The following is a 27,810-nucleotide window of genomic DNA, read 5'->3' on the forward strand; positions in this document are numbered from 1 at the left end:
TTATGGGGGGCAAAATGGACATTTCACCCCATAATCATGACCGGTCAACCTAGGGAAATTGTGCCCAAATTTTCACTATTCATGAACACTATTCACCTTATGATACTATTCATGCCATCCATGAGAACCAATGAGATTTTATGACAAAAAAAATGACTTGCACTCAACCATGATCCCTTCTTCTCTCTCATTTACCCCTCTTGCACGAAAATATACTCTCTCACACTCCTAGAACTCAAATTTTCACTTCATTCAAACACTCTCAAGAAATCGCAAGGAGAAAGAGTTGTTCTTGGGGTGTTCTTTCAGATCAAGGCAAGTTCAACATCTACTTATTACATTTTATGATTCAATGTTGCCAAGCCTGATTTATGTGAAGTATAAGATGCCTATGTGTGTGTGCGTGTGTGTGTGTGTGTGGTAGATTTCGTGCTTATCTTGGAGAAATTTATCAAAAGAGTGAATCTTGTAAGCTGTTCTATTTTGAGATAACCTGAACCACTGTTTTACTATTTTCGTACTAATTTTTGTGGGCTTCAAATGTTCCAATAAAAGATTAAGCTAACATCTTAGACTATAACATATATTATTTTGAGAATTTTTGGAGTTCATATGTCGGTCAAAATCCCTCATTTTTCCATGATTCTAAACTATGCTCAAACTCGGACCACATTGACCTCCGAATTTACCATTTCTGTACCGTCCTTTGTGAACTATAAATAATCCCAATGAACATAAAAGTATCTCCTAACATCCTGAACTACCACATATATTTAATTTATAATTTTTGAAGTTATATGGGACCAACCTTACCATTTTCTATTCCCACGGGTCTACATGTTCCATTCGGTGCCCGATCTGACCTTTAAGCTTAACATTTTTGTATCTCTTCTTGTGGATATGCACAACTCAAAGGGAAAAATATGAAAGTTGGAGCTAACATCTTAAGCTAAAACATATATTAAATTGAGAATTTTTAGAACAATCTAAGTTGGTATTAAGACTACTCTTTTTACTGACTGTGTTCTATTTCTGGGTCTGAAATCTGGTGTGATTTCTACGAATTTTCATGAAAAATATAGAAGGATGTTCAGGAGCTGGTCACAAAAGTTGTAGATCTAAGTTTTAACTACAACAGAATAAAATTTGATAATTTTTTAAACTGATTTATTTGGGTAAAAGTGTAAAATTCGTTCAGTGGGTAAGTCTGTCCCTGGAGAGGTAAATCACGAAATTGAGATAAAACTCCTTGATATGAGGCTGAGATGCTCACAAGCTTCAAACAAAAATTGATCCTTACTGAATGCACTACCATTCCATGAAAGTTGGGAATTTTATGATTTTAATTAGTATGTTAATCACAATGGTCAATCAGGCTTAAATCTGCCCTGATTTTAGTGTTGGGATAAAAAAAGTTGTCATATGAGAAAATGTCCTGTAAATGACAGATGGTAATAAATTCAATAAAATTGCATATGGCATGATCATGTGACATATCATTTAAACATATGTATGCATTGGTCATGGAATAAAATGATTGCAAAGAAATTCCCATCAGATTGAGTCCAGATGGAGCCCTAGGTGTTTGGGAAGCCCCCGCTATGTAATCCGGGTTGCCCCTGCTGTGTGATCGGGGAAACCTCCGGGGTTGGAGATGCCCAAGCACGGTAAGCTTGGTAGTGCCATGCGGGGATGTCGGGGATGAGTCCGTGGATTCTTGGCAAGAAATACTATGAGATCCGAATGGAAAAATGGTTAAAACTGAGATAAATGCATACTTGCATATCGGTGAATGCATTGCATAATCATCTGTGTGAAATTCATTCCTGTTGTGACTACCCTTTGATTGAATAAATTGTCATGTATCGGATATTAAATAAAAAGAAAATGGTACTATTTAACACCGCCAACGCCTTGACGTGGTGGTATGAGAATGAAAAAGGTCCAAGGATGACTGGGGATCGAATCCCGAAAGTCGTTGTCGTATTATAAATAAATGAAAACTTTTTGGTGAAGCCTGAAATAATGTTTTTTTAAACTAATTTCAACTATACTCATTTTGATAAGACCCACTAAGAAAATAAATGTCTTTGGATAAATTGGTGGCATGCAATATTTAAATCATGCCATGTAATATTTAGATGTTTTATTTGTTGGGCTATAGCTCACTCTTGCTATATTTTCAAAGCCCTAGTAATATGGCAGCTACCTCCACTATTTCGATAGCTCGTTATGGCACTCCTGTGGATTTTGAGGCGTCTGTGTATCACTTTATCGACCCCACTTTTCCTAGTATAGAATTTGTGAGGGTTAGGTCCACTCTTTGGATTGACGTGGGTCTAAGGATGGAACGGATCCCGTACCGCTTTGTGTCAATCTATGCTCGATATGGTGGACGTTCAGATGGCCCGATTCCTTTCCCACATGAGGACGACAGTAATGGTGGCAGCGAGTGACGGAGGAGGATGTTGAGGACGACGAAGCCTGGCTGTAAGAAGAGAGCAAATCTAAAGAAGTGGTGGGGGATTAGGTGGTAGTTGCTTGTTTGAAGTGTGTTAGGCTGTGACAGCCTAGTGTGTACCTGTCATGCGTTAGTTCACCTTAATTAATGAAGAGCTTACTTTTAATTGTATGTTTTCTCTTTTGCTTGTGCTAATTAATCGAAATTATAATATAATGGAATTGCGATTAGTACGGCCTGGTTGTCACAACAATGGTGACGGTAAGGGCAGCGGCGGCCAAGATGAAATAGGAAGAAAAAAGGAAAAGGAAAATAAAAACATTGATGGAGGTTAAACATGAGCCAGGGTTTAAGTTTAGGATTTTTGTACCATAAAGAAAGTTTGGAGTAAATATTTCCCATGAATGCAAGTTTAGGATTTTTTGTGTCACAAAAAATCTGAAATAAATGTGCCATACAAGTGTAAGTTTGGGTAAATATATCACACGGATACAAATTTGACTTTTTTAGTGCCGCAAAAAAAGGTTTGTGATAAATACGTCACAATATGCATAGTTTAAACTTTTTGGTGGCTTTTACCTTAAAAGTTTAAGGGCAGACTTATACTAATTTTTTCAATCATTATAAATAATTATTTTTAAAAAAGTATTTTTTTAAATTATTCATTTTTCATGAAGTATACAAGCCTAGGACACAGTATTTCAACTCGAAAATATGCACATGAAACGGTGTGATAACTTCTTAGGAAGTGATTGAATATGCCTTGGTAGAGAAATGAGGATATCACTTTATAATTCTGGAGACTTTGGTCGTCTCTCTTTGATAGTACTGCAATTATTGTCCTTGATGTTTCCGGACTTCACTTTCGGCTCGGTCCAGATGGAACACGCCACGCCACGCCCACCCTATTGATCATTTGATCAAGAAACATTGAATGCCACATGAACAAATGCTTTGGAGCATCTGTAAAGCCCAGCTGGGTGAACTGACGAAAGGCACGTGTTCCATGACAAGTCCTGTGACGTGTACGGACTAGGGGTGATCGGTTCCCGATCCGATTTGATTCCTCTCAAGAACTGGGAACTGAATCGGTGCTCCCGGTTCTCATTTTTTAGAACTGGGGACCGAACCGGTCATCCTGGGAACTAAGAACCAAACCAGACCGTCGGTTCAGTCCGGTTCCTGGTCGATTTCAAGGAACCAATAACACGATAAATTTCTGCACGTGCTTAGGACAGATCTTTTCCTTTTCCAGGATTCATCGCTATTTCTTTATTCTGGTTTTAGCTTCTTGGATGTGATTTGATTACTCGTCAAGATTTTACCCTTCTTAGTGACAGAAGAAGACAATCACAAAACAACAAAAGAAAGAAGCAAATCCTAAACAATAAATATTACGGTTACTTTTTTTTTTTTAAATTCGATCGATCCGATCCGGGCGGTTTGGTCCGGTCTTATGTCCTCGAAAACGGGAACTGGATCGTTCGGCTATCGGTTCCAATATTAAGAATCGGGGAACCGGACCGGACCTATCTAGAACCGGGAATTGGACCACCGGTCTGGTCCGGTCCGGGCGATTCCTGGTTCCGGCAGTCCGATTTGCTTACCCCTAGTACCTAGTACGGACTGGTGTAGGCGCCTCGCAGTCCTTCCCGGGTTAATAGGGAGTGGATCGTTCTGTTGACTAAGAAAAAAGGTGAATTCCTCTCTGTCTAATGCTCATCACTTCCGAATTCTCATTACCAAATCATCCCTCTCTCTTTCTCAGAGAAATGGTGGCGCTTAGCGCGGAATTCTGGAGGACAATTTGGACCTCGTCGGAGCTAAGACTAAGGGCCATGGTGGTATTCACGCTCGCGGTCCAAACCGTACTCATCCTCTTCGGCCACAGGAGGAAGTCCAGCCACAATCTGAAGCTCAGGATCGCCGTCTGGTCCGCGTACTTGACCGCGGACTCCTTTGCCACCGTCGCCCTCAGCATCCTCTCCAACAAGCTCAAAGAACCGAACGAGAGGAATGGCGGCGACAACAACAACTTGCTTGCATTCTGGTCCCCACTGCTTCTGCTTCTCTTGGGTGGCCCTGACACAATCACTTCCTATTCTTTCGAGGACAATGCACTCTGGCTCAGGCACGGCCTTGGGCTAGCGGTGCAAGCAGCAGCCACGGCATATATCATCTTCATGGCCTGGACAAGCTCTTATCTCTCATACCTCTCGTCGGTGATGGCATTGGTCGGGCTCATCAAGTGCGGCGAGAGAGTGTGCGCTCTTTGGATGGCGAGCAAAAACAAACTCAAGCAGTCCATGCTGGCCCCGCCTGATCCGAGCCCGAATTACCCCCGCTTCATGGAGGAGTACACTCTGAAGCAGGATGAGGGGTATTACGTCGTGGTGGACGAGGTGATCGAGGACCAAGTGCCGGAAGGTATTGAAAGTAGCGGTGATGATCCGTCCTTCGTGATTAATTCTGAGGACATTGCGACAGCCTTTGGCCTGCTTCAGATGTTCAAGCGCCTCTTTGTTGAGTTGATACTCAGCCATGACGAGAGGAATGCTAGCAAGTCCATATTCAAGAAGATCGGCAATGACCATCATAAAGCATTTAGGATCGTTGAGATCGAGCTCGGGTTCATCTACGATTTGCTCCACACCAAGGCAATGGTGCTTTACACCAAGTGGGGACTCCGGCTCCGCTCCTTCACTTTCTTGTCCACTCTGTTGGTGCTGGTGCTCTTCTCTTTTGCGGAGAAGTCGCACCTTGCGAGAATCGATCTTCCCATCACTTACTTTTTGCTGGCCGTCATTGTTTGCTTCGAAATCTATTCGATTTTGATGCTGGTTTCCTCGGATTGGAGCTACGTTTGGTTGCGCAAGCCCAACAAGAGCAGTGCCTTGTTGAGACGTGCTGTGCACTTCGTAAGATTGCCTCGACAACCCAGGTGGTCCCATTCAATGGCGCAATTCAGCTTCCTCAGCTTTTGCACTAAAGAGAGGCCCTTGGTTTGCCGCAATATGCTTGAGTTCTTGAAGATCAATGAGAATCTTGAGAAGTATCACTACACCCTCCACGAAGACGTGTCCGGCGACATTAGGGAAACGATCTTTGGTCATGTCAAGGAAGAACTTAGTGACGTGGAGGAGCGCCACGCACCGGTCCCCATGGATATTCACAAGTCTCTTGCTAAGCTACTCGATGGTTATGAACTCGGTCCGGCTAAGTGGGGCACCGACGGGGAATTTGACCAGGTTGTCCTAACTTGGCACATCGCCACCGAACTATCGTACTACTCGGATCAACAGAAGGGTTGGAGAGAATCCCAAATCCGTTATTTCCGGGAGAGCAAGCTTCTCTCCAGGTACATGTTATATCTTCTGGTCATGTACCCTTCTATGCTGCCCAGCGGAATCGGAGAAATAAGGCTCCGCGACACTTTTGCCGAGGCCTTTAAGTTCTTCGAGGATCATCCCCAAACACCCAATTCCAAATCAAATAGAGAGCCCTATCAGTGGATCAAAAATCTAGCGATCAGAAGAGGGAAGAGAAATGAACTGAACACTTATCTTCAGAAAGCTTCCGAAATGCTGCTCGAGGTGAGAACTGAGGTTCCACCGAGTAAAGTGAAGGGCGGAAAGAGCAAGTCAGTGTTGTTCTATGGATGCATGATCGCGGCGACGATTAACGAGCTCAAAAAGGGAGCGATACCAACAAAATGGGAAGTGATCGTGAAGTTGTGGATGAAGATATTGATGTACGCCGCGACCCAATGCAGAGGGGATTGTCATGCTGGGCAGTTGGGGCGAGGGGGAGAGCTTCTCACTCATGTTTGGCTCATGATGGCTCATTTAGGCCTGACTGATCATTTCAAGATGAGTCAAGGCCAGGCCATTGCTAAGCTCATATTGAGATAGGCCTTGATTCCGAGTAATCACAAACCCTAGTCCGGGTTTGGTCCGTCTCGATTGCCTTTGAATAGAGTCTTGCGGATAAAACAGCACAGATGCGAGCTTATGCACGTGCACTTTTTTCGCACAAAGGTGAGGTGATCAGTCGATGTAAAATGGTAGTTAGGAGTTGATGAAAGCCAATTCAGTTGCTGATCTAAGTTTTCATTAGACTGTTTTATTTGTATCTCGTCTTATAATGTCCAAAATCCTATACAGAGAGCAATGGCAGGTTTTCTTATATTTCTATGAGGAATCTAAGGATTGCATATCTGCTAATCTTTGTTCAAGAATCAGCTGCGACATTCTACGACCATGGATCAGCAAATTCAGATTGAAGCTCTTGATCTTGAACCTTTGATGATTTTTCTGAGTACCTCCCCCATGTTCCAAATCAGTGGGATGGAAACATAATTTTAAACCAGACAACAGTGGAGACTGATAAGTTTTTCTGCAACTATGCTGGAAAAATGCTCAAAACCCACGATCTACATCCTTCAAGTTCTAACCATCTTAAGTGCCAAATTTACCACCAACATCTTGACATCGCAACTCAAAAGATTGACAGGAATTATTTCCATGAAGTTTATCAATCTTAATTTGATTAGTTTACCAAAATTTGTCAAGATACTAACTAATTTTAACCATTGCTAACATTTTATCTTTCTTGGTTTTGAAAGTATCAACATTTCTTTAACTATTTTAACAATGTACAATAATTTATTATGGCTTACCAACTCTTTTGAAGTTACTAACTATCATCCAAATAACCAACCTTAATTTGACTAATGTACCAACATTCTTCACATTACAATACGTTAGTTGATTATCAACTTTTTATCTTGCTCGATTTAGAAAAGTACCAAAGTTTCTTCGTACTTCCGAGACTACCAACTGCTTTAATGATTTACCAATATCTATTTTTGTATCTCACGAACACGTTTAAAGTAAATGATTTTTACAAATCATAATTTGATTGAAGTACCAACGTTCGTCATATTAAAATAAATATACAAACTAATTTTGGGAGGGGGTACATAGCAACTAGCACGATACTTTGATGCATTAAAAAAGATGAATAAATCATACATTAAATTTGATATAATCAAATAGTAAATATTTACTAGTGTCGACGCACATGTTTTAATTTTGAGTGATTATATCCAAAGAGAAAAGAAAAAACGAATTTAGAAGTAATTCGATGGTTACTTTTTTTTGTTGTTGTTGTTGAAATTCGATGGTTACTAGAGTGGATGAATGGCCACTTAATGAGTTGACTTCAGTGGGTACGATTTTTTCATAAATAGAAAAATTAATGTAAGGTTAACTATGAAATATATAAGAAATGAGACAACCACCACACATCCATTATAACATTAAATACTTATGAGTAATACCACTAAAGACCTTAGATTAGTGCATCCATACCACATTTACGAATATTCTCCGAGGAAATAGTTGGTGACCTTGCATTCCTAAGGGACATCCACCATCAAATTCAGCTTTTGCTTAGACCTGCGGAGGGTTATTTCATGACAACTCTGGACAGGAGTTGAGGATTGAAGCCTAAACTGGCAAACCCTGAACCAAGGAACAGATGTCATCTTAACCTATCCGTGTCGGAAGGAACATTGGTGGGAGGCAGAGTCAAGTCTGAAGGAAGAAGCAATAATGATGCATGAGCTGAACAGATCACGGGCTGGCACTGCTGGTTGGTCATTTTATTAAATGCTGGGAAGAGATCAATAATAATCTCAACACCGTGATAGAGTAAAAGCAACACAACAATGTCGAGATGAGGTGGTGGGCCAATTTGCAAGTGGTAACACCACTTGGATTTTGTATTTCCCTAATTTGCAAGTGGTAACACACTTATGATCATAGTAATTTTTTGTCCTATAGCAGTGAGATTTTATGGATCGATCCCGATTTCACTTGAAATCTACCCCATCGAGATCGGTTCCTTAGTTTTTGAAACAAAAAATATACCATGCATACCGTTAAACTTGAAACATATTATGTTAATTGATTTCGGGGTCGATTCTAGGATTTACTGGGGAATCGGCCAATTTTATGTTTGGTTCTTTTTTATTATTATTTGTAATTAAGCAAAATGAAAGTGAGTGCAACCACAAAAATCTTCATTTATCAATAGCAACAATCTATAAAATATGAACACATAAAATAATTAATAACATGAGTTACAAACAGGTGATCAATAGAGGCTGAAACGAGCTCGAAAGCATCAAGTGTGCAGGCTAGAACTCGTACCACAAACTAGTCAAATTTGGAGTCTTATCAACCTGTCTTCCGGTAATTTCTTTGTTTCGAATCGTCATGCAATTAAACTATGTTGTGTGTAGGTTCCCTGTTTCCGGCCCAATTTCTCGGTTGCCGGTTCGGTTCTTACCCAAGATTTGAGGGCCCAACAGCATTGTACCAATTCCACTTTTTATTTGGAATCGGGAACCGGGCCGATAATCTTGGAAACCCGGTATCAAACCGGTTCGGTCAGATTCCTAGTTTTACCCTGTATCCATATTCACCCCTACTACTTAGCATCAACGTAGCAATTTCGAGCTTGCGAAAAAAAGAGAAGTTCTTATCGTGATTGTAATATCGAGCAACAGTGACATGGAAAATCATATGTATATTTTCCTTTTCCCTTTGGTCTACCTTGCATTTTCCTTTTTTTTTTTTTGTTTCACACTTGAGTTTTGGTTGCCTCTTCAATATTAAGTAGTGGTGATTGTTACGGTTTGGCGCATAATCGCAAAGAAATAAATAATAGCATGAAAGATAAATCGAGACACAAAGGTTTTTCCTGGTTTACCCTTAAATTAAGGTTACATCCAGTAGAGAATTCCACTAGAATTAGCACCTCCCACCTCTCTGTTACGATTCTCAATTATAAGAGAATAAAATTATATATAAACTTAGTAGCTATTCATAGGCCCAAATCATAAAAGTTCTCTAATGTCTAAGGGGTACTGTCCCCTATGACCACCTCTTACCCGGGAGTGGGATCCCGTGTTTTCTGATCGATGAGGAGTATGAACCACACCTCAATAGTGATAACATTTCAAGAAATTGCCATCATGCTAAGATTCAGTTTTAGATTAGTAACTCAAGTTTTACAACAGTAATAATCTCAAGTACAATGGCACACTCTTAATCGAGTTCACCCTGTACAAATCACTAACAAACTCGATCTCATACCCACCAGGGCACTCACACCTCACTCTCGCCACTCTCACACATCTTCTCAGGGAGGAAGATTCTTCGTTACGATGGGAAAACATCTTGGAAGTGAACGGCTCTGGCAACTTAGCTTCTTGGCCTCATATAGCATGTTTTTTGCCAAGAGACGAACATTTATGACTGCAAACTGTGTTTCATCCTAAACACTTGCTTCCTTGATGACTCATTTACCCTGCACATCAAGATTGGTTAGAGTATAGCTTGAAGATTCAGTAGAAAATGATCGTGGAAGCTGCACCCTATATGTTTCAAACTGATTTTTTAATCTACATTTGGCTTGAGAGGGGAAAAATGCATATCTCCAAGAACAAAAATGTGGCTAATGACTAAGAATTTCCTAACTTTGAGCATAAGATAATTGCAATTTGAAGGTTAAAGGGAAGGAAATTTTACCTAATAATGAGAAAAATTTCCCATTACTCACTTTGAAAAAAAAATATCATTTCCACTTCTCCTTCCGTCTTTCTCTTCAAACTCTGCGGCCTATTGGTTAAGACAACTTCATTCAGGTTTGGCAAATGCTGAAGTCCATCTGAATTCTCCAATCTGTTGCATTGCCTTCGTTGTGGTATAACACGAAAATGCTAACGAATCTTGCAATTAAGTCAATGTAAAATCATAAAAAAAATAAACAATGAATAATTAAGAACACCAGAGATTTATTTGATTCGGTCCGAGTGTTGGTACCTACTCCACAGGAGTATCCAACAGCAAACTCAGTTTGGAGGATGTTGGTTGATGAAAACAATTGGGTGTTAAGGTTTTGAAAGCCAGGTACTTGCAAGATAGTAAAATTAAGGGAGGTGACAAGAAAGAAAACCAACTCGACGGTGTGGAAAACTTATTCAAGCGGGAGCTAAGAATGAGCCCAATGATCAACCCCCTAACCATCGAGTCTTAAAGCAATTTCTAAACATCCTAGACCTCAAAGATATATTTTGTACGGCCCAGAATCTCTCACAAACAGATGATTCCACCAATGGATACATGCTTGGAGAAAGATTCTGCATGATAGAAGCATTTGGGTTCTTATGATCCAGTGGATTCATCTTATGCAAGGACAAAGATTTAACAAGTTGGTTATCTGACTCGACCTCATATTTATCATACCATTGGCAAGGAAAATATACCTAACTCCGGCATAATGAACAGGATTATTTCGGTGCTCTAGCTTGTGCAAGGCTGTCCTAAATCTTAATCAGGGGTTTACAGTGGCGAGCTGATTAGCCAATCCAACGAGAGGGATACATTGTTATTGCCTGCGGCCAGAAGTGAGGAAATTGGTGAAGATTCAGGGTGAAGATTCAGACCGAATAACAGCCGATGACGGCCCTGTTGCAGCATCAATGCTACTACTTGGCGAGCAGCTAAACCAGTGCCTAATGCAATCGAGCTACATATCACTGTCCACGAATTGCTACATTCAACACAGCAAACCCCGGCAACGTCGTGTAACGCCACACGACGCCCCTAAGGAAAAGAGGGGCATTGGCTCAAGTCTCAACCAATGGGACCGGGGAACTGTTGTGATCCCAATCCGATTGGTTATGTGGGCGCCCTAAAGAGGCCAGATTTCGAACACAATCCAATCAAAGGAACAATGAACAAAAGACACATGAACCCGCATATGGTGCAACCTACACATGCAATCCGCCGAAAAATCCATCAAGTAAGTGAAAAACCGGAAATTTGTAAGGAAGGCAATCGAAAGCACAAGGCAAGCTAATGAAACAAGCAGAGATCGATAGAAATCGAACAGAGAGAGAGAGAGAGATTTGGTTTACGTGTTCGATGAAGATGTAATTGGCGACGACCACAGTGGCCACGATGCCACCGAGTATGGCGGCGGGACCAGTGAGCAGACTCCACTTGCGGTATATCATCTTCCTCCGCTTCTTCTTCTTCCTCCCTCTTTCTCTCTTTGATCAATCTCTGTGCAAAGCTTGTGTATTTTCCAGGAAAAGTTAAAGCTGAAACAGAAAAGAAAATCGTAGAGCCATGTAACATGGGCCATAGGGATCACATTGGGCTGCCACAAGGCCCTTTTCAACATAAAGATTCTTTCTTTCTTACATTTTTTTTTTCCTTTGGCTTCACTTTTGAATTATTACTTTTACAACTATTAATACTGGCCTCCATCAATATAATTTCGGTAAAGAAACCTGTGTAGCTCCTCTCCCTCTGTCTCTACACCCTTAACAGGAGCATTATTGGCCACCTCCTGACATGGAAGCTGAAGTTGAGATCCATGAAGAAGCTGAAGTCGAGATCCATGAAGAAGCCAAAGAGATGGGCTCACAGAAGCCTAAGCAAACAGTGGAGGCAAGAGTAACAAGACCTCCCCACAATTATGTGGCCATTGTCAAAGATTCCGACGTGCCCACTGAAACTTCCTCTCTCCACAAGCTCTGCCATCAGCTCTATGACGGAGTTGTTCTGAAACAGGGGAAGAGAGTAAGCCTCTTTCTCTCGCTCGCTCGCTCGCACGATCTTTTTACCTTCATTCTACATTGAAAGAAAAAAAGAAAAGGAGCTTTTGATATGGCTATATGCTGTAATTGCAGAAATGAATCTGAAATTTCATCCTCGCAGAAGTATTGGGTCGACAGGCATCTCAACAAGAATTGCTTCATGCTGTTTGCGAGGGAGCTTGCTATTACATGGGGCGACGACAACCGGTACTGGGGATGGAGGACCGTCAAAGAGTCCGGGTAAGATTCCATATTGAAAAAAAAAAAAAAAGGGAAAAAAATCAAAACGAGATCCTCATTTCTTTTGGACAAAATCTGCTAAAAGAGAATAAAAAACAATTCATTTCCTCATTGTTATCAAATTTTCTTTATCTAGGACAAAATAAAGCAAATTCACCTCTTGTGCGCGTTTAGGTCAGAGGTTGCAATGGCTAGAAGCTTGTTTTTAGCTCCTCGCTGCTTCATTTGAATAATTCATGTTCATCTGTAACCTGTGCAAAACATGAAGTACACAAACTCTTAATCGACAAGTATGGATGTTTCAGTTCAATTCTGGTAGTTGGTCAATGCACTTGCAATTTAAAACTCACAGGCATGTGAAGTTAACTATTTATGACAGATTGTTCATCATATAAAAGCTATTATTATTTTCGCCTTTTAACCGGTGATGGAGTGTTTTGAGAGGCACTCCAATATTCTATCCTTTTATTGAGCACCAATCCATGCAGTACATAGGATCTCGGCACATGTTTCCTTGATCCTTAATTGCTTAAGATGACAATTTGAGCATGAGGGATCGAGGTACCCTCAAGAATAGAATCTATCCACCATTTTGAGATGATCAAGGAGCCAGAGTAATAAAGGAGATTCTACATATCGTTAAAAAGAAATGCGAAGTCGAGATGGGTGATTGAGATGAATCATATGAACGATTTCAACCGTCAAGGACCTTTTCACGAGGTCTCTTGCTCTTATTCCCTTCCACCTAGCCTTTCGAGCATGTAATTGTTTCTAATATATTCTGCATAAATCTTAAGACATGCATCTTTACAAAGTCGACTTCAATGGGATGAAAAATAATAGCTGGCGAACTGCTGAACCGAATTGACTGTTAAAGTGTATCTTGAATCTCTTTATACGGGATTATAGTGAGCTTTATGTACATGTAGTCTCCTTTTACCTATTGGTTCAAGTTTCTGGCGTGGACATTCTAATGTAGTATCGACGCTCCATTCTGCATTCTGCATTCTTCATATGGTCTCTTTAATATTTCATTTCGTACGTGGTTTCTTGCTAATCTCATTCCTCACTATTTTATTCCACTCGCAACACAAGTGTCCCTTCGTTCCGGTATGCACTTCATTTGCAATTTTATCTGCACCTGGAAAATCAATTGAAGCAGCTCATGGGTAGCTATTTGTCTTTTCTTTCATTTCATCGTCTAATTCGATTGAGGAATGAAAACATCAGCGATTCTTCTGCTGCAAAAGTCCAACTCCTAACGCTGAACTTCAATTTTCACAGTAACGTGGATGTTGAGGTAGCTGAACTGAGAAGTGTGTGCTGGCTGGAAATCAGTGGGAAGTTCCGAACGATCATGCTCTCTCCAAAGACCTTGTATGAAGTGTCGTTGGTGGCATTCATGACTGAGTCAAGTCGGGGTTGGCGCCTTCCCGTAAACATCAACCTTACTTTACCGGACAAGTCGAAGCTGGAACACGCGGAGAGTTTGCAGGAAATGCCCCGAGGAAAGTGGAGAAACATTTGGATGGGCAAATTCACGACGTCATCCGAAAATATCGGAGAAATCACATTTTGTATATCCGAATACAGTGGTAATTGGAAACAGGGGCTCCTCGTCAAGGGTGTTGCTTTTCAACCCAAGAACTGAAGTTGGTGGGTGAGGCTTTGGCTATTGCTTCTTATGTTCAAAACTGCAAAAAAAAGAGCCTTTATATGGATTGTTGTCTCGACTCGCGCATGTTTGCGGGTACCCATAAGTCTTCTTCCTACCTTGTTGCTCATGTTGTAACTTGTGAGGCACGTTAATACTTGTTTTTCTCGAATTTATCGTTTAGCTCGATAATGATAGCTTGAAACCTTGGTTTAAACACTCAACGAGTTGGCTGAGTGGCGTTTCATCCACTCATATTAACCTTAGGGTCATGTGCGGCTCTTTATAGGTGGAGCCTTACCCGATACATAGGGATGGACGGTTTATATTTATTCCGTGGGATTAATCGCGTTGCAAGGTTTAGAAACCCATGTTATAGAAAAACCTTTGATTTACGCAAAAAGATGAATTCTCTCTCTTTCTACCCATCTTCATTTCTAAGTCTTAAGAGGAAGCTCTCAAAGCCCACATGGATAACATGCGATTTATGTACATCCAAGGATATTGGTCTAGTCGTAAGGTTCCAATACTCATGATATAAAAGAAGACCTTTGGTTGATGTAAGATGTATTCCGAACTTCTCTCCCTATCAGTCGTCCTTTCTGAGTTCTCAAAGGAATCTTTCAAAGCCAACAGGATGGAAGGAAAATTGGTTCGAAAAGATATTGATTCTAGGTTTGGCAGTGATGTACCTGATTCCCAACTCTTTTTCGACTCGCGAATAAAGCAATATACTTTGTCTGAGAGACCATCATTTTCAGTGCCATCCTTGTCCGACAAGCATCACAAAAGCAGCATTCGGATTCTAAGACATGGGCCTCATGTCCGTGTTAAGCATCACAAAAGCAAAGCAAAGCGTGGATGGCCAAGTCATGAGTGTGTTTTGATCTAACGCCCTGTGTTTTGATCTAACGCCCTGTGAGGCTTTTATAATTTGGTCCATTCGAATTTCAAAGTTCGGTTTTATTACGAAGGGGATTCACGGGGAATTTTTATACCTTAGTACTCCCACTTTCTCTACAATTGTTTTTTACGCTTGATTATGACGATTTGTCAATAATGTCATAAATCAATTTTACAGTAGCTTACGAAGTTTTTGTACTTATGATAAGATGACGCATTGCTGTACGATACATTTGGTGCATCATGTGAGCGTTCGTTACTGAGGTTGTCATGTTGCAGTCTTGTTTGTTTTTCTTTTGTTCCGTCTCTTCTTCTTTTTTCCCTTAAAACTATAAATAAAAACTACAACCATACTTCAAGTCGTTGGGACATTTCGACTTTCCATATTAGGTAAAAATTATCAAAAAAAACTCATAAATATATTGTAATTGTGCTAATTTAGTAATAAATCTATTTTTTGTGGCTAATTTAGTCATAAAAATTTTGCATTTGTCTTAATTCATAACTTCCAGTTGACTTTGGCCGGCTGGCGATGACGTGTCATTTTTAATAATATCTTTTAGAATTAATCATTTATTTATTTTATTTCGTCTTCTTCTTCTTCTTCTTCTTCCAGGTGCCAGCGATCGGCCGCAGGTGAGGCGTCATCGGCCACCGGCGAGGGCGACCTTACCCTTGCCGTTGCAAGGCGAGGTTGGCCTCGGTTGGCCTTGCCTAGCTATGGCCAGGCTGAACCCCATTAGACCTAATGAGGCTCGACCTCGCCGGCCCTCGACCTTTGGTTGTTCGCCGATTTGGTGACCGGCTAGAGGAAGAAAAAGAAAAAATAACAAAAAGAAAAAATAGATAAATAATTCAAAACATATTATAATAGATATAGGACTTTTTTGATAATTTTTCCGGGAACATAGTGACCTTTCGAACCTAAAATCTTATGGGAAATATTCATTGATATAATTTGGTTAGTATAAAATAGATGCATAAATATTGGGCATTAATAATTCGTGAAAACTTGTCTAAATAACTTCGTATTCAAATATAATGGCTTCAACATCTAAGAATATCGTAGATGAGCTTAATAAAGAAGAGAAATTAAACGGCGAGAATTATGAAATCTAGAATATCAAAATTCAATATGTGCTAGAAGAGTATGAAGCATTAGAAACCTAGTTATGGAAGAATGTAAAGATGAAAATATTGCAAAACTTAGAAGGATAAAGAAGCATTTGCTGCTTGAAAGAAAAATGACTTTACTGCTCGTTTTACGTTGCTGAGCAACATATAACATGATAGCATGGGAGAGTTCAAAGATTTTGAAAATACCAAAGTCAAGTGTGAAGCATTAAAAGCCAAGTTTGGTCAAATATCGGTTATCAAACTGAGACAGCTCAGCTTGTAAGAAGATTGACTTTCTACAATTTTCGCGTTTTATATTTCGTCTAGGCAAAAAGATGAGTTGAGGAGAGCGGTACACTTCAATCCAAGAGCACGTTACTAGACAACTGGCCTGATTTTACTCACTGTTGTGTCAGCACTAATAGAATCATTCTACATTGATTCGATCTGTGCGATTCAGATGAAATCTCATACATGTCAAGTGAGGATAATTTGGTCGAACTCCGCCTCAATGTTCCACAGTTCATCAGTATGTCCATAACCAAAGTACTCTGCCAATATGGCTGGTATATGTCGGCTTTTCAAGCTTATCGGACTTAGCCTTCACATATCCAAAGATCTTTTCTTTCAGATTGGGGGGTACCTTTTCGAAGTTGGAGAAGTATCAAGATGGAGTGAATTTCAAGAAGAAGGATCCTGGCCAACTACGCATAAGTTATATAAAGGTCGGCTGTCGAGCAGTGGGGGTACTTCTTAGTGATAGAAAAGAGTGTGAGCACGAGTAGGGTGAGGGAGAAAGTAATAAACCGGCGTCGGAATCCCCAAACACTATACAACAGCATCACCTTCATGTAAAGCAAATCATACACGAATTCAAGTTCGATAGCGATCAGTTGAAAAGCGTCTTTCCACAATATATCCTTGAATATGGACTGACTCAAATCCCGGTGGTCATAACTAAGTATCAGATTGATGAAGAGACACTTGAATATTTGAAGCAATCCATAGTCCTTAACCGTAAGTTGGACAGTATTTTCACATTGGTATCCTGGGCATCAACAATATTAGACGGACAACTGTCAGCATAAAGACCAGCCGAGACTTGAACTTCAATTACTTCATCCGCGGTGACGTGGTACCCCTCAGCTTGCTTTAGGCTATACTCCATGAATCTTGGGTAGTTAGGGCTGGGATCAAGTGAAGTGAGCATAGATTCACTGAGCTTATCCTTGCTTGCCAACCACAGGACCCATGTCCTCTCACCATATTTGATTAGCCCATCCAAGATCATTACAAGTGACAAAACCGTCAGAGAAGAGCTTGTCCAGGCCATGAACAGAACATAAGCTGTTGCTGCTGCTTGAACACCTAGGCCAAGAAGATACCTGAGCCAAAGTTCATTGTCTTCTAGGAAATAAGCAGGGATGGTGTCAGGCCACCTAGGAAAAGCAAAAGCAATGGTGCCCACAAAGCAACTAGCTTGCTGTTATCATCAAGTTGGCCAGATTTCTCATTCACCTCTCCCAGCTTGCTAGAGAGGACGCCGAGAGCAACGGTTGCTACAGAAGCTGAAGTCAAATAGGCACACCATACAAGGACTCTGAGCCAAACCTTGTGGCTAGACTTCCTTCTGTTTGCCCAGGAGGACTATTTGGACACCAAGTGTGAACAGCACCATGGCCATCAGCTCCCACTCCTTCCAGATTTTCCTCAAATTCCCGTCAAACAGATCCTTAAATTTTCCCTCTCCTGTTTTATCCATTAGTGCAAGCTCGTACCAGATGGAAAATCACGTGCAAATGGGTAAAAGGCGAGAAGTTTTGGATTCAACTGTGTTTCAGCTCCTCCATGTTCTAGTTTTTGGCTTTTGGCAAGCCAAGACACAAAACATTTTCATCTTTTATGGATACCCAACCTATTCGGTGACCGTACCTTTCTATGGATACCTAACCAATTCAGCTTTTACTTGGACATGCGGCGGGTTATTTCATCCAAAAAAAAGACAGGAGTTGAGGTTTGCAGCCTGAATTGGCAAACCCTGAACAGGGGAAACAGATGTCATCTTAACCTACCCATGTGGGAAGGAACATTGGTAGGAGGCAAAGTCAAGTCTGAAGGAAGAAGTAATAGTGATGCGACAGCCGAACAAACCACGGGCTGGTATTGCTGGTTGGTCATTTTACTAAATGCTGGGAAGAGACCAAATAAAAAACACGTTGCGGTGATAAGAGTAAAAGCAACACGACAATGTCAAGATAAAAGTGGTGGACCGATGAGAGTGTGACCCGCCATTATAATTTCTCCTTACAGAACATATCTGCTAGTTTTGGATTTCGTATTTCCCTAATTTGCATGTGGTAAAACACTTAACGAACGATACTATCTCTGCCCTACTACTTAGCATTAGCACAGCAATTTCTAGCTTGAGAAAAAGAAGAAGCCCAGATCGTGATTGCAATGTGGATCGGCAGTAACATGGAAAATCAGATGCATATTTTCGTTTCCCCTATGCTCCGCCTTGCATTTTCCTTTTTCTTTTTGCTTCACACTAGAGTTTTGGCCGCGGCTTAATAAGCAGTGGTGATAACACTTCAAGAATTTGCCATCATGGTAAGATTCAGTACCTTGATGCATGGTTTTTTCTCATATTCGGAACTCAAATTTTATCACAACAATAATGTCAAGTACAATGCCACACTCTTAATTGAGCGCACTCTCCTCAAATCACTAACAAACTCAGACTCTTAAACTCACCACGGCATCAGACCAAAAAAAAAAAAAAAAAAAAACTCACCATGGCACACTCAACTCACACCGCACTCACACCAGGCTCTCGCCGCACTCACACATCTCCTCAGGTAGGAAGATTCTTCATTACATAGGATTGACATTTACTTCTGCAGACCATGTTTCATCCTAAACACTTGCGTCCCCGACAGTTCATTTGCCCTGCAGGTCAAGATAATAAAAGAGCATTAGCATGAAGATTTAGTAGAAAATGATCCTGGAAGGTGCACCCGTCATGTTCCTAACTGATTCTTTAGTCTTCTTTTCGCTTGAGAGGGGGGAAAATGCAGATGTCCAAGAACAAAAATGTGGACAATGACTAAAAGTTTCCTGAAGTCGAGCATAAGATAGTCGCAATTCGAGAGTTGAAAGGTAAGAAAAGTTTACCTGATAACGAGAGAATTCCCAATTATTCACTTTGACAAACACATTATTCCCACTGCTCCCCCTGAGTTTCTCTACAAAACTCTGCGGCATATTGGTTAAGACAACTTCGTTCAGGTTTGGCAATTGCTGAAGTCCATCTGAATTCTCCAATTGGTCACATCGCCTGATTTCTAGTTCTTGAAGGAGAGGCATAGCCCCGTCCTGCACGGTCCAGTGCTTGAGTTTCTCAAGCATCCACAGTTTCAATATGCGTAACTTAGGGAATCCGCCGCTGACACATGTCATCCGAGGTCCCATGTACGAATCAGCAAAAAGCCTAAGGATGCTCAAGTCTTGCAACTGCCCCAGCACTGGCATCGTATCTTCCTCCAACTTTAACATGGACAATGTGAGTTTCCTGAGGTATGATGGAAGCAAACTGGAGAGCTTGTTGGCAGGCGGCAGCGAACCAAGCAAATACAAACTGCATAAATTGCTATGTTGAGCCATGGATATCACCTCGAGATTTGACGGTTTACCAAACTCATCTATCGATCTTAGCTTCAAAGAATGGAGATTAGGCAGCTGCTCGATCCACTTAGCTACTGCTTTTAAAGAGTTTGTGTGACGTCCCGAAATTTCGACATTTGTAAGAAAATTATAAATTCCAGCGTGGAAAGTAAATTTGGATTTTGAGGATTTAAGAGACGATGATTAGTCGTTCCGAAACGTCCATAAGAAAAAGTCAAGTTTAAATAGTCAAACTTTGATTTGTTATACCACCGACTCGTCGAGCGCAAATCCAATTTTATCCAAACCCTAAATGCCAAATTATCATTTTTGCCCTCGGACGATCGAGCCAATGACCATATGGTGCCCATTTGTCAAATTATCTTTTTGCCTCTACGTTTTATGTGTGTAAAATAAAAAAATAAAAAATTGAATTTTGAAGTCTATTGTCCACCTCTTGTTTTTTACTATACGCCGCCCCCCTCCGCCGCCCGCCCCCCCCCCCCCCGGCCCCACCACCACCCTTTTCTTTTGCTGACATCACCTTCCCCCTACGTCAGCCAACCCCTTCCCCAAGTTTTATTTAACTTTTTGACTTTTCTTCCCCCTTCCTGTCCAAGTTTCCACCTCCCCACGTTTTTTTTTTCTCTCTCTCTCAGCTTTCCCCTCCCCCACGACGTGACCCCACTCCTCTCTCTCCTCCTCTTCTTCTTCTTCTTCTTCTTCTTCTTTTCCTTTCGTGCGCGAGCAGACCCCTCCAAAATCTGCACGACCACCACCCAGCTGTCGTTTTGCGCCGCGCCAACTTCGGTTCGACGCCGTTGGTCTGCTTGATACTTGCGAGGCCGCTGGCCCAAGGGCCAACGTGGCTTGCGCCGCCGCGCCGAACTCTATCCAACCCAGATCCAGCCATCGCCAGTCCCGATCCATCGCCGAAGCCGCTGCCACCCAACCCTGCAGTTTCGCCAACCGCCCTTCTGCTTCATCCCGTCGCCTTCCACCTCTAGCCCGCGCTTCACCCGAAGTTGCCGCGCTAACCGCGGGCCACGAAAGTGAGCCAACACGGTCCGCGCCGCCGTGCTCCATCCCGATCACTTCCCGACGCCGCTATCCCGAGTTTCCCAAACGCCAGCCACTACCTTGAGTCCTCGACGTCCGCCCGATCACTCCCAGCTTCTTCTTAGCCCCGACGATGAACCACCTAGCCATCCGAAGCTCCTTGGGGACGTGAACAGTAACCACGAGACCCGAACCGAGGCCGACCCGTGAGCTTGAACCGACCCGGACCGATGATTGAACCCGTAACGCCGCGCCAACTCGAGGATCCAACGTGCGAGTTCTGTTGGTTGCCACAAACTTGAATGTGGATTTAAATTCGAACTCACATCGCTTCGCGCCCGACTCGACATCAAACGCAAGAGTTGTGAGTTAACCCCTAAATTCTGAATAGGGAATTAACTGCGTTTAAGGATAGATTTAATATTATTAACTGCTAATTAGATTATTTAGTTGGGGCCGGACAATTTAAGTGCCCGAGATCGAATTACTTGCGTGAAGCCGAGTCAGCTAAATATTTTGATATTATTAATGGAAGTTTGGAATAATTAACCAGGTCGGATTAATTAAATGTGATCGATATAATTAGTTATTAATGTACAATTATTATTGTTGTGCGGTTATTGTATTTATTATTGGGTGATTGTATAATGACTGCTACTTGTCTAAATTGATGTGAGTGATCACCCTGTTTATGGTTGCAAAATCTTGTGGATGATTTGTATATCTATGTGGCCACGTGTGGACTGAATTTTGAGCATAAAAATGGCTTCAAGCCAAGTTTTGAGCACGATTGCTTGTAAGTGCATTGAATTAAATGCAAAGATAAGAACTGATTTGATTGTCTCGTGTGCTTGCGTGGTCATATGAGGAGATTATACCGTGCTAGTCGTACGGTTTCCTAGTAAGTTCGTGCCGTGCCGGTCGTACGGAATGACATGACTTATTAGATGTCGGTCGCGGCTTGTGAAGGGCTGAAGCTCCTACAGGAATTCTCGGTAGTTTCGTGACGTGCCGGTCGTACGAATCTTACGGACTATTGGACGCCGTCGCCGGAAGTAAGGGACGAAGCATGGTCATGCCGGTAGACACCGTCGATCATAGTGTTAAGCCACACCAATCGTGTGCGCGGGGCACGATGGTCACTAATAACCGGAACGCGTGTGATACATTATGAATAAGATTGTGATGGGTGTTCCGGTTGAGTGCCTTAGTTTATATGTTGTTGGCTGTTATGATATGAACTGTTCGTCGTGTGGCCCAAGGTGGGGTAAGTTTGCATGTGATTGATGATTCACTGTGATATTATACTTAATCGTGTGGTAGCTAAAGCGTGACAAGAGTCGCACGCTATTGATCCGCTATTGATATTATCTTGTATGTTTAGGTTGCCTTGAGCGAGTCAATATCCTACTCGGACCTAGGCGTTGACTCATAGAGATTTGATATCTCACCCGTTGTTATTAACCATTTTTCGGGTCTTAGTTGTGGGAAGCTAGAAGTGAGCGTGGCTTCTTTTTGAGTAGCATGGAGTAGTGTTAACCCTCAACCCCGAATTAGTATTTTTGAGGTTTGTAGAAAGTGACCCGGAGGTAGGGCTTGTATGTATGTACTTCCCGGGATTAACAAGATAATTAGATAAAAATGAGCGTTGTGTTGTTAATTGATATGGCTGTTTGTTTGACATCCTACTTTTCTATTCCGTAAATTTTATATTTGTTTGGAAAAAATTACACGTTCCGCATGCGTTAATAAAAGATAAAAATAATGGGTCGATGACGTGCCCGAGACGTCGTCCTTTTTGACCCGAGGCGTTTTGGTAGGGTTGTTGCGGGCCCGGGGATCGTGACGTGACAGTTTCATGTGAGTCCCAGTTTCCGGAGGTTCACTAATCGGTCAAGTCCATTGATCCCCGCCTTTTTGTCACCTACAAAGAGGCCCCTCAATGTATGGAGGTTGGTCAGAGACCCCTTTGATGGCTTATGGATAAACGCATCAATGTGTACCTCGTTCATGTAGAAATGCCGGAGTTTCTTCGCCTTCCAAATGGAACTTGGAATAGAGGTGACATTAGTGTGCTTCAAATCCAAAGTTTCCAGGCATGGTAGATCTCCAATGGCAGACGGGATCGAATCCAGTACTGTTGACCTCAAACCCAGGAACCGTAGAAGCAGCAGACTACGCATAGACTCAGGAAGCACGGGCTTGTACACACCTTCTAAGTCAAGAACCTTCAACAATCCAAAGCCTACTTTGTGAATGACCTTCTTGAGAACCATACCTATGTTTGTATTGGCTTTGCCCCTCGATGCGGAGTCAAAAGATACATAAGAGCGGAGACTGTGATCAGTGCAAAAATCCAGGGAGTTCTTGATTTCTACATGCTCCATGAGGCGCCGAATTTTATATTCTTTAGGAGGTCTGCTTTGCCTAAAGCTTGACTTCTCGTTAACATAAAAAAGACCCGAATCCACCGATTTTGGAAAGAAAAATTCACGTACCACTCCCGGCATTCGGCACATTTTTGGGCATCCATCTAATTTCCACTTTGGGACCTCAATCGAGTTTCTACTTGTGATGTCCCGAAATTTCGACATCTGCAAGAAAAACAGATTCGGGGGATTTTGATCACGAACTTTGCCTTGATAAATAAATTTGGATTTTCGAGAGTTTAAGAGACCATAATCGGATTGCTCTGTGATGTCGGTAAGTGGAAGTCAAGCTAGAGTAGTCAATCTTAAAATCGTAGTGCCGAGACCATTCGCGCTTTAGCTTAGCCCTGACCGAATCCTAATTGCGAAATGACTAATTGGCCCTCAATTTCTAGTATCATTAGATTAATTTATCCCGTGAGCTAAGTTATCAAATTACCTGTTAATATTTACACTGCAAGTCAAAGAAACTCAATCTTGACTTGACTTTGATAAGCCCAACGTGTCCTTTTCTCCCATCCATCACTATCACCTATTTCTCTGTCCCCTCTCTTCTCTCACCTCGTCCACCAACTTACCAACCTCTCTCTCCCTCTCCCCCTCCCCCCTTACGGGAACTCCCCCCCTTCCATCACATCACCGCCCACTCACCTTTTCCCCCACCCACTCACTCCCTCTCCTCCTCCTTTCTCTCTTCCTTCAGCCCCACCTCTCCCCCACCACGGTGACTCTCCCTCACACTCTCTTTCTCTCTCTCTCCTTCTGCGCCTGCTCCCCCAGTGACGTGACTTCTCTCTCTCCTCTTCTTCTTCTTCCTTCTTTCTCTGGTATTCTTTTGCGACGCCCCCCCCCCCCCCCGCCCCCCCCAACCGAATCTGCTGCTGCTTCGCCGACTCACAGCCACCGCCACTGCTCCACCTCGCGTCACCGTCGCCACCACCACATCGCCACCAGCCTCTCGACCTCCGTCCACGCTCGCCGGTTGCCATGCTATCCCGAGGTCAGCCCAACGCCGGCCCGAGCCCCTCAGCCCGGCCTCCCTTGTTCGTCGCCCTGAACTAGGACCGCCGCGAACCGCTGACCTCGTGCCAGCTCGTCGCCTCGCCTCGCCGCCACCGCTCCACCTCGCGGTCGTCGCACCGCCCTCCGCCGGCCTGAACCAGTCGGCCCGCCCCATCCCTCTCGGCTTCTCCCTCACCCGAGCCACTCGACCAGCCCCAAGCCCGTCGTTCAGCCCTCCACCACCGCACGCCGACGTCGCCAGCTCAGCCCCTCGAGCCCGAGGTCCCCGACGCCACCAGCCCGCGCCGTGCCCCAACGAACCACGGCCTCACCCAAACCCGTGGCCGCCCTTCGTCCGCCGGCTAAGTCGCAGCGAGCCTGAGCAGCCGTACTGCCACCGTGAGCCGCCGAGACCCGTCGTCGTCCCGAGCGCGTGCCGCCAAAAATACTGTTTGGTGAACAATACCGGCCGATCCGAAACTCTAGTGCCCGACCCATCTTTGATTGATCGCCGATTTTTGGTGAGTGAAATCCTAAATCCCGATTAAGGCGCTAATTGCATTTAGTAATAGTTAATTAGCATAGTTACTATTTTTTTTTTAAATAAACGGATCGGAACAGTAGGTCTGGTTAACGGCCAATTCCAGATCACAGTTTCATTTGGCCAATGTCTACCTCTGCCGAATCACCAGCTTGTCCTAGAAAAAAAAAAGAAAAAAAAAATGCCTTCCTCTTCCCATGAAAGTCAGGTCCAAATCAATTGTCATATTATCCGTCCAATCCAATGACCGAGACTAAGTCTGGCACTATTTCAACTTAAATAACAAAGATTTAGAGACATTTACCTGGTAGGATAGATTTATAAAACGATGTGATAAGTTCCCAAGGAGTGATTGAATATGCCTCATCTATTGAAATGCCAATTTCATTTTTTTCAAAATAATGTGTAAGCACTTCTTCAATCTGGAGTACTTTCATTTGTTGCTTGTCTTTGCATTTCTCTTTTATCCTTGTAACTTTGGTCTTTTCACTTTAATAGTACGCAACATTTTGTCCGTCGTGTTCCAGACTTTACTTTTGGCTCTCTCCAGTGACATTATGGTAAATGTTTCTGGGATACCTTGCGGAAATTTGTCATCATTGTTAATTAACCCAACCTAATGCTAGAAGCAATTCATCCCTGTCTCTTTCTCAGAGAAACACAAAGCCTATCATTATGGAGGTGCTTCGTGCGGAATTCTGGAGAAAAATTTGGAACTTGTGGGAGCTAAGAGCGATGGTGGTGTTCGCACTAGCTGTCCAAATCTTACTCATTCTCTTCGGCCAAAAGAGAAAGTCCAGCCACAATCTCAAGCTCAGGATCACCGTCTGGTGTGCGTACCTGACTGCGAACTCCGTGGCCACCGTCGCCCTCGGCGTCCTCTCCAGCAAGCTTGGTGACGTGGATGAGAGAAATGGTGGTCGTCTCAGCGACAACGACAAGTTGCTCGCATTCTGGTCCCCGCTGCTTCTACTTCTCTTGGGGGGCCCTGACACAATCACTTCCTTTTCTCTGGAGGACAATGCTCTCTGGCTTAGGCACTGCCTTGGCCTGGTGGTTCAAACATCAGCCACCACAAATATCATCTTCATGGCCTGGACAAGATCTTATCTCTCCTACCTCTCATCAGTGATGGCATTGGTTGGGATAGTCAAGTACGGGGAGAGAGTGTGGGCTCTTTGGACGGCAAGCAACGACAAGCTCAAGCAGTCGATGCTGGCCCTGGCCCCACCTGATCCCAGCCCGAATTACTCCCGTTTCATGGATGAGTACACTTTGAAGCAGGCCGAGGGGTATTACGTCATGGCCGATGAGGTGATAGAGGACCAAGTGCCAGAAGGTATTTATAGTAGTGGTGATGATCCGGCCAGAATGATTGATTCTGAGGTCATTGTGAAATCCTATGACCTGCTTCAGATGTTCAAGTGCCTCTTTGTTGAATTGATACTCAGCCATGATGAGAGGAATACTAGCAAGTCCATATTCAAGGCGATCGATTGGAAGAGAGCTTTTAAGATCGTTGAGATCGAGCTCGGGTTCATGTATGATTTGCTCCACACAAAGGCAATGGTGCTTTACACCAAGTGGGGACTTCGACTCCGCTTGTTCACTTTCTCGACCACTCTGTTGGTTTTGGTGCTCTTCTCTTGGGCCAAGAAGTCGCACCTTTCAAGGGTCGATCTTTCCATCACTTACTTGTTGCTGGCCGCCATTGTTTTCTTCGAGACCTATTCGATATTGATGCTGATTTCATCGGATTGGTGCGACGTTTGGTTGCGCAAGCACAACAAGACCCGTGTTTTTGGACGTGCCGTGACCTTCATGAGATTGCCTAGACAACCCAGGTGGTCACATTCAATTGGCCAATTCAGCTTGCTCAGCTTTTGTAGTAAAGAAAGGCCCTTGGTTTGCCAAAATGTGCTCGAGTTCTTGAAGATCAGGGAGAAGCTAGAGAAATATCACTACACTCTTCATGAAGACATGTCCGACGAGATGAGGAATTGGATCTTCCGTCATGTCAAGGAAGATCTGCTCTACGTTGAGGAGCATGACGCGCCAGTCCGCACGGATATTCACGAGTCCCTCGCTAAGCTACTCAAAGGTTATGAGCTCCCTCAAGCTAAGTGGGCCACCGAGGGGGATTTCGACCAGGTTGTCCTAACTTGGCACATTGCCACCGAACTATCATACTACTCAGATCAAAAGAATGGGCGGAGAGAATCCGAACTCCCTCATTTTCGGGTGAGCAAGCTTCTCTCCAGGTACATGTTTTATCTTCTGGTCATGTACCCTTCTATGCTACCCGGAGGAATCACAGAAATAAGGCTACGCGACACCTTCGCCGAGGCTTTAAAGTTCTTTGAGGATCGCCTAGCACCCAGTTCAGAACTGAATGGAGAGCCCAATTGGTGGATAAAAAATCTAGTGATCAATAGAGGGAAGAGAAATGAAATGAGCTCGTATCTTCAGCGAGCTTCTAGAATGCTGCTAGAAGTGAACACCGAAGTTCCTCCAAGTAAAGTGAAGGGCGGAAAGAGCAAGTCAGTGTTGTTCGATGGATGCAGGATCGTGGCCGACATCAGACAGAGGGAAATAGGCATAAAGTGGGAAACGATCGCGAAGCTCTGGGTGAAGATATTGATGTACGCCGCGAGCCAATGCAGAGGGGATCGTCATGCTGGGCAGCTGAGGCGAGGGGGAGAGCTTCTGACCCATGTTTGGCTCATGATGGCTCATTTCGGCATGACTGATCATTTCCAGATGACCCAAGGCCAGGCCATTGGTAAGCTCATATTGAAATAGGCCTTGGTTCCGGTCTATGACAAATCCATATTCGGGTTTGGTCCGTCTCGATCGCCATCGAATAGAGTCTTGCAAATAAAATTCGAGCTTATGTTCGTACACAGGTGATTAGCCAGTGCAACATGATATTTATGTAAGGACCGGATAAAATGATTTTTACTTAATTTCTTACGAGTATTTAAAGTGCAAAATAGCTAGTACTTTATGATAAGACATTAGCCAGAATGACTATAATATAATAATTTTCTAGAACTATGACTCTTT

At 42.9% G+C, this 27,810-nt stretch overlaps 3 protein-coding genes and 1 long non-coding RNA gene across 9 annotated transcripts in view; 2 read left to right on the plus strand and 2 right to left on the minus strand.

The window, feature by feature from the left end:
- LOC115753433 (lectin-like) overlaps window positions 1–14,214 on the plus strand; it is a 28,995-nt gene extending 14,781 nt beyond the window's left edge. Inside the window, exons 2-4 of one of the 4 annotated variants that reach the window (XM_048274444.1) lie at window positions 11,901–12,120; window positions 12,259–12,377; window positions 13,662–14,214. In XM_048274444.1, the coding sequence (XP_048130401.1) occupies window positions 11,901–12,120; window positions 12,259–12,377; window positions 13,662–14,028 (706 nt within the window). In that variant the 3' untranslated portion in view covers window positions 14,029–14,214. Of the gene's footprint in view, window positions 1–11,895; window positions 12,121–12,258; window positions 12,378–13,661 lie in introns of all 4 variants that reach the window. The other 3 variants (XM_048274443.1, XM_048274445.1, XM_048274446.1) reach the window with 3 other exon arrangements.
- Window positions 1–19,713, minus strand: part of LOC115737851 (putative disease resistance protein At1g59780) — a 29,196-nt gene extending 9,483 nt beyond the window's left edge. Inside the window, exons 1-2 of one of the 3 annotated variants that reach the window (XM_030670224.2) lie at window positions 19,225–19,713; window positions 9,824–9,838 (exon numbers count right to left, since the gene is read on the minus strand). In XM_030670224.2, coding sequence (XP_030526084.2) covers window positions 9,830–9,838; window positions 19,225–19,713 — 498 coding nt within the window. In that variant the 3' untranslated portion in view covers window positions 9,824–9,829. Of the gene's footprint in view, window positions 1–9,823; window positions 9,839–18,842; window positions 19,000–19,224 lie in introns of those variants that run through there. The other 2 variants (XM_048274447.1, XM_048274448.1) reach the window with 2 other exon arrangements.
- On the minus strand, window positions 10,747–11,894 carry LOC125313833. The gene is made up of 2 exons (XR_007197498.1): window positions 11,451–11,894; window positions 10,747–11,303 (listed from the first exon to the last, which is right to left on the minus strand). It is a non-coding gene; the product is annotated as an uncharacterized LOC125313833 (long non-coding RNA).
- Window positions 19,714–25,479: 5,766 nt separating the features above from the next.
- Window positions 25,480–27,546, plus strand: LOC115730769. Its single transcript, XM_030661374.2, has one exon. It carries the CDS (start codon window positions 25,480–25,482, stop codon window positions 27,544–27,546), a length of 2,067 nt encoding a protein of 688 aa, XP_030517234.2.
- The last annotated feature ends 264 nt before the right edge of the window (window positions 27,547–27,810 follow it).

Source organism: Rhodamnia argentea, chromosome 2 (assembly GCF_020921035.1).
Source record: "Rhodamnia argentea isolate NSW1041297 chromosome 2, ASM2092103v1, whole genome shotgun sequence".
Lineage (NCBI taxonomy): Eukaryota > Viridiplantae > Streptophyta > Magnoliopsida > Myrtales > Myrtaceae > Rhodamnia > Rhodamnia argentea.

What these genes read in the sequence shown, in the direction of transcription:
- LOC115730769 (XM_030661374.2), top strand. Translation starts at nt 25,480, where the DNA reads ATGGTGGTGTTCGCACTAGCTGTCCAAATCTTACTCATTCTCTTCGGC.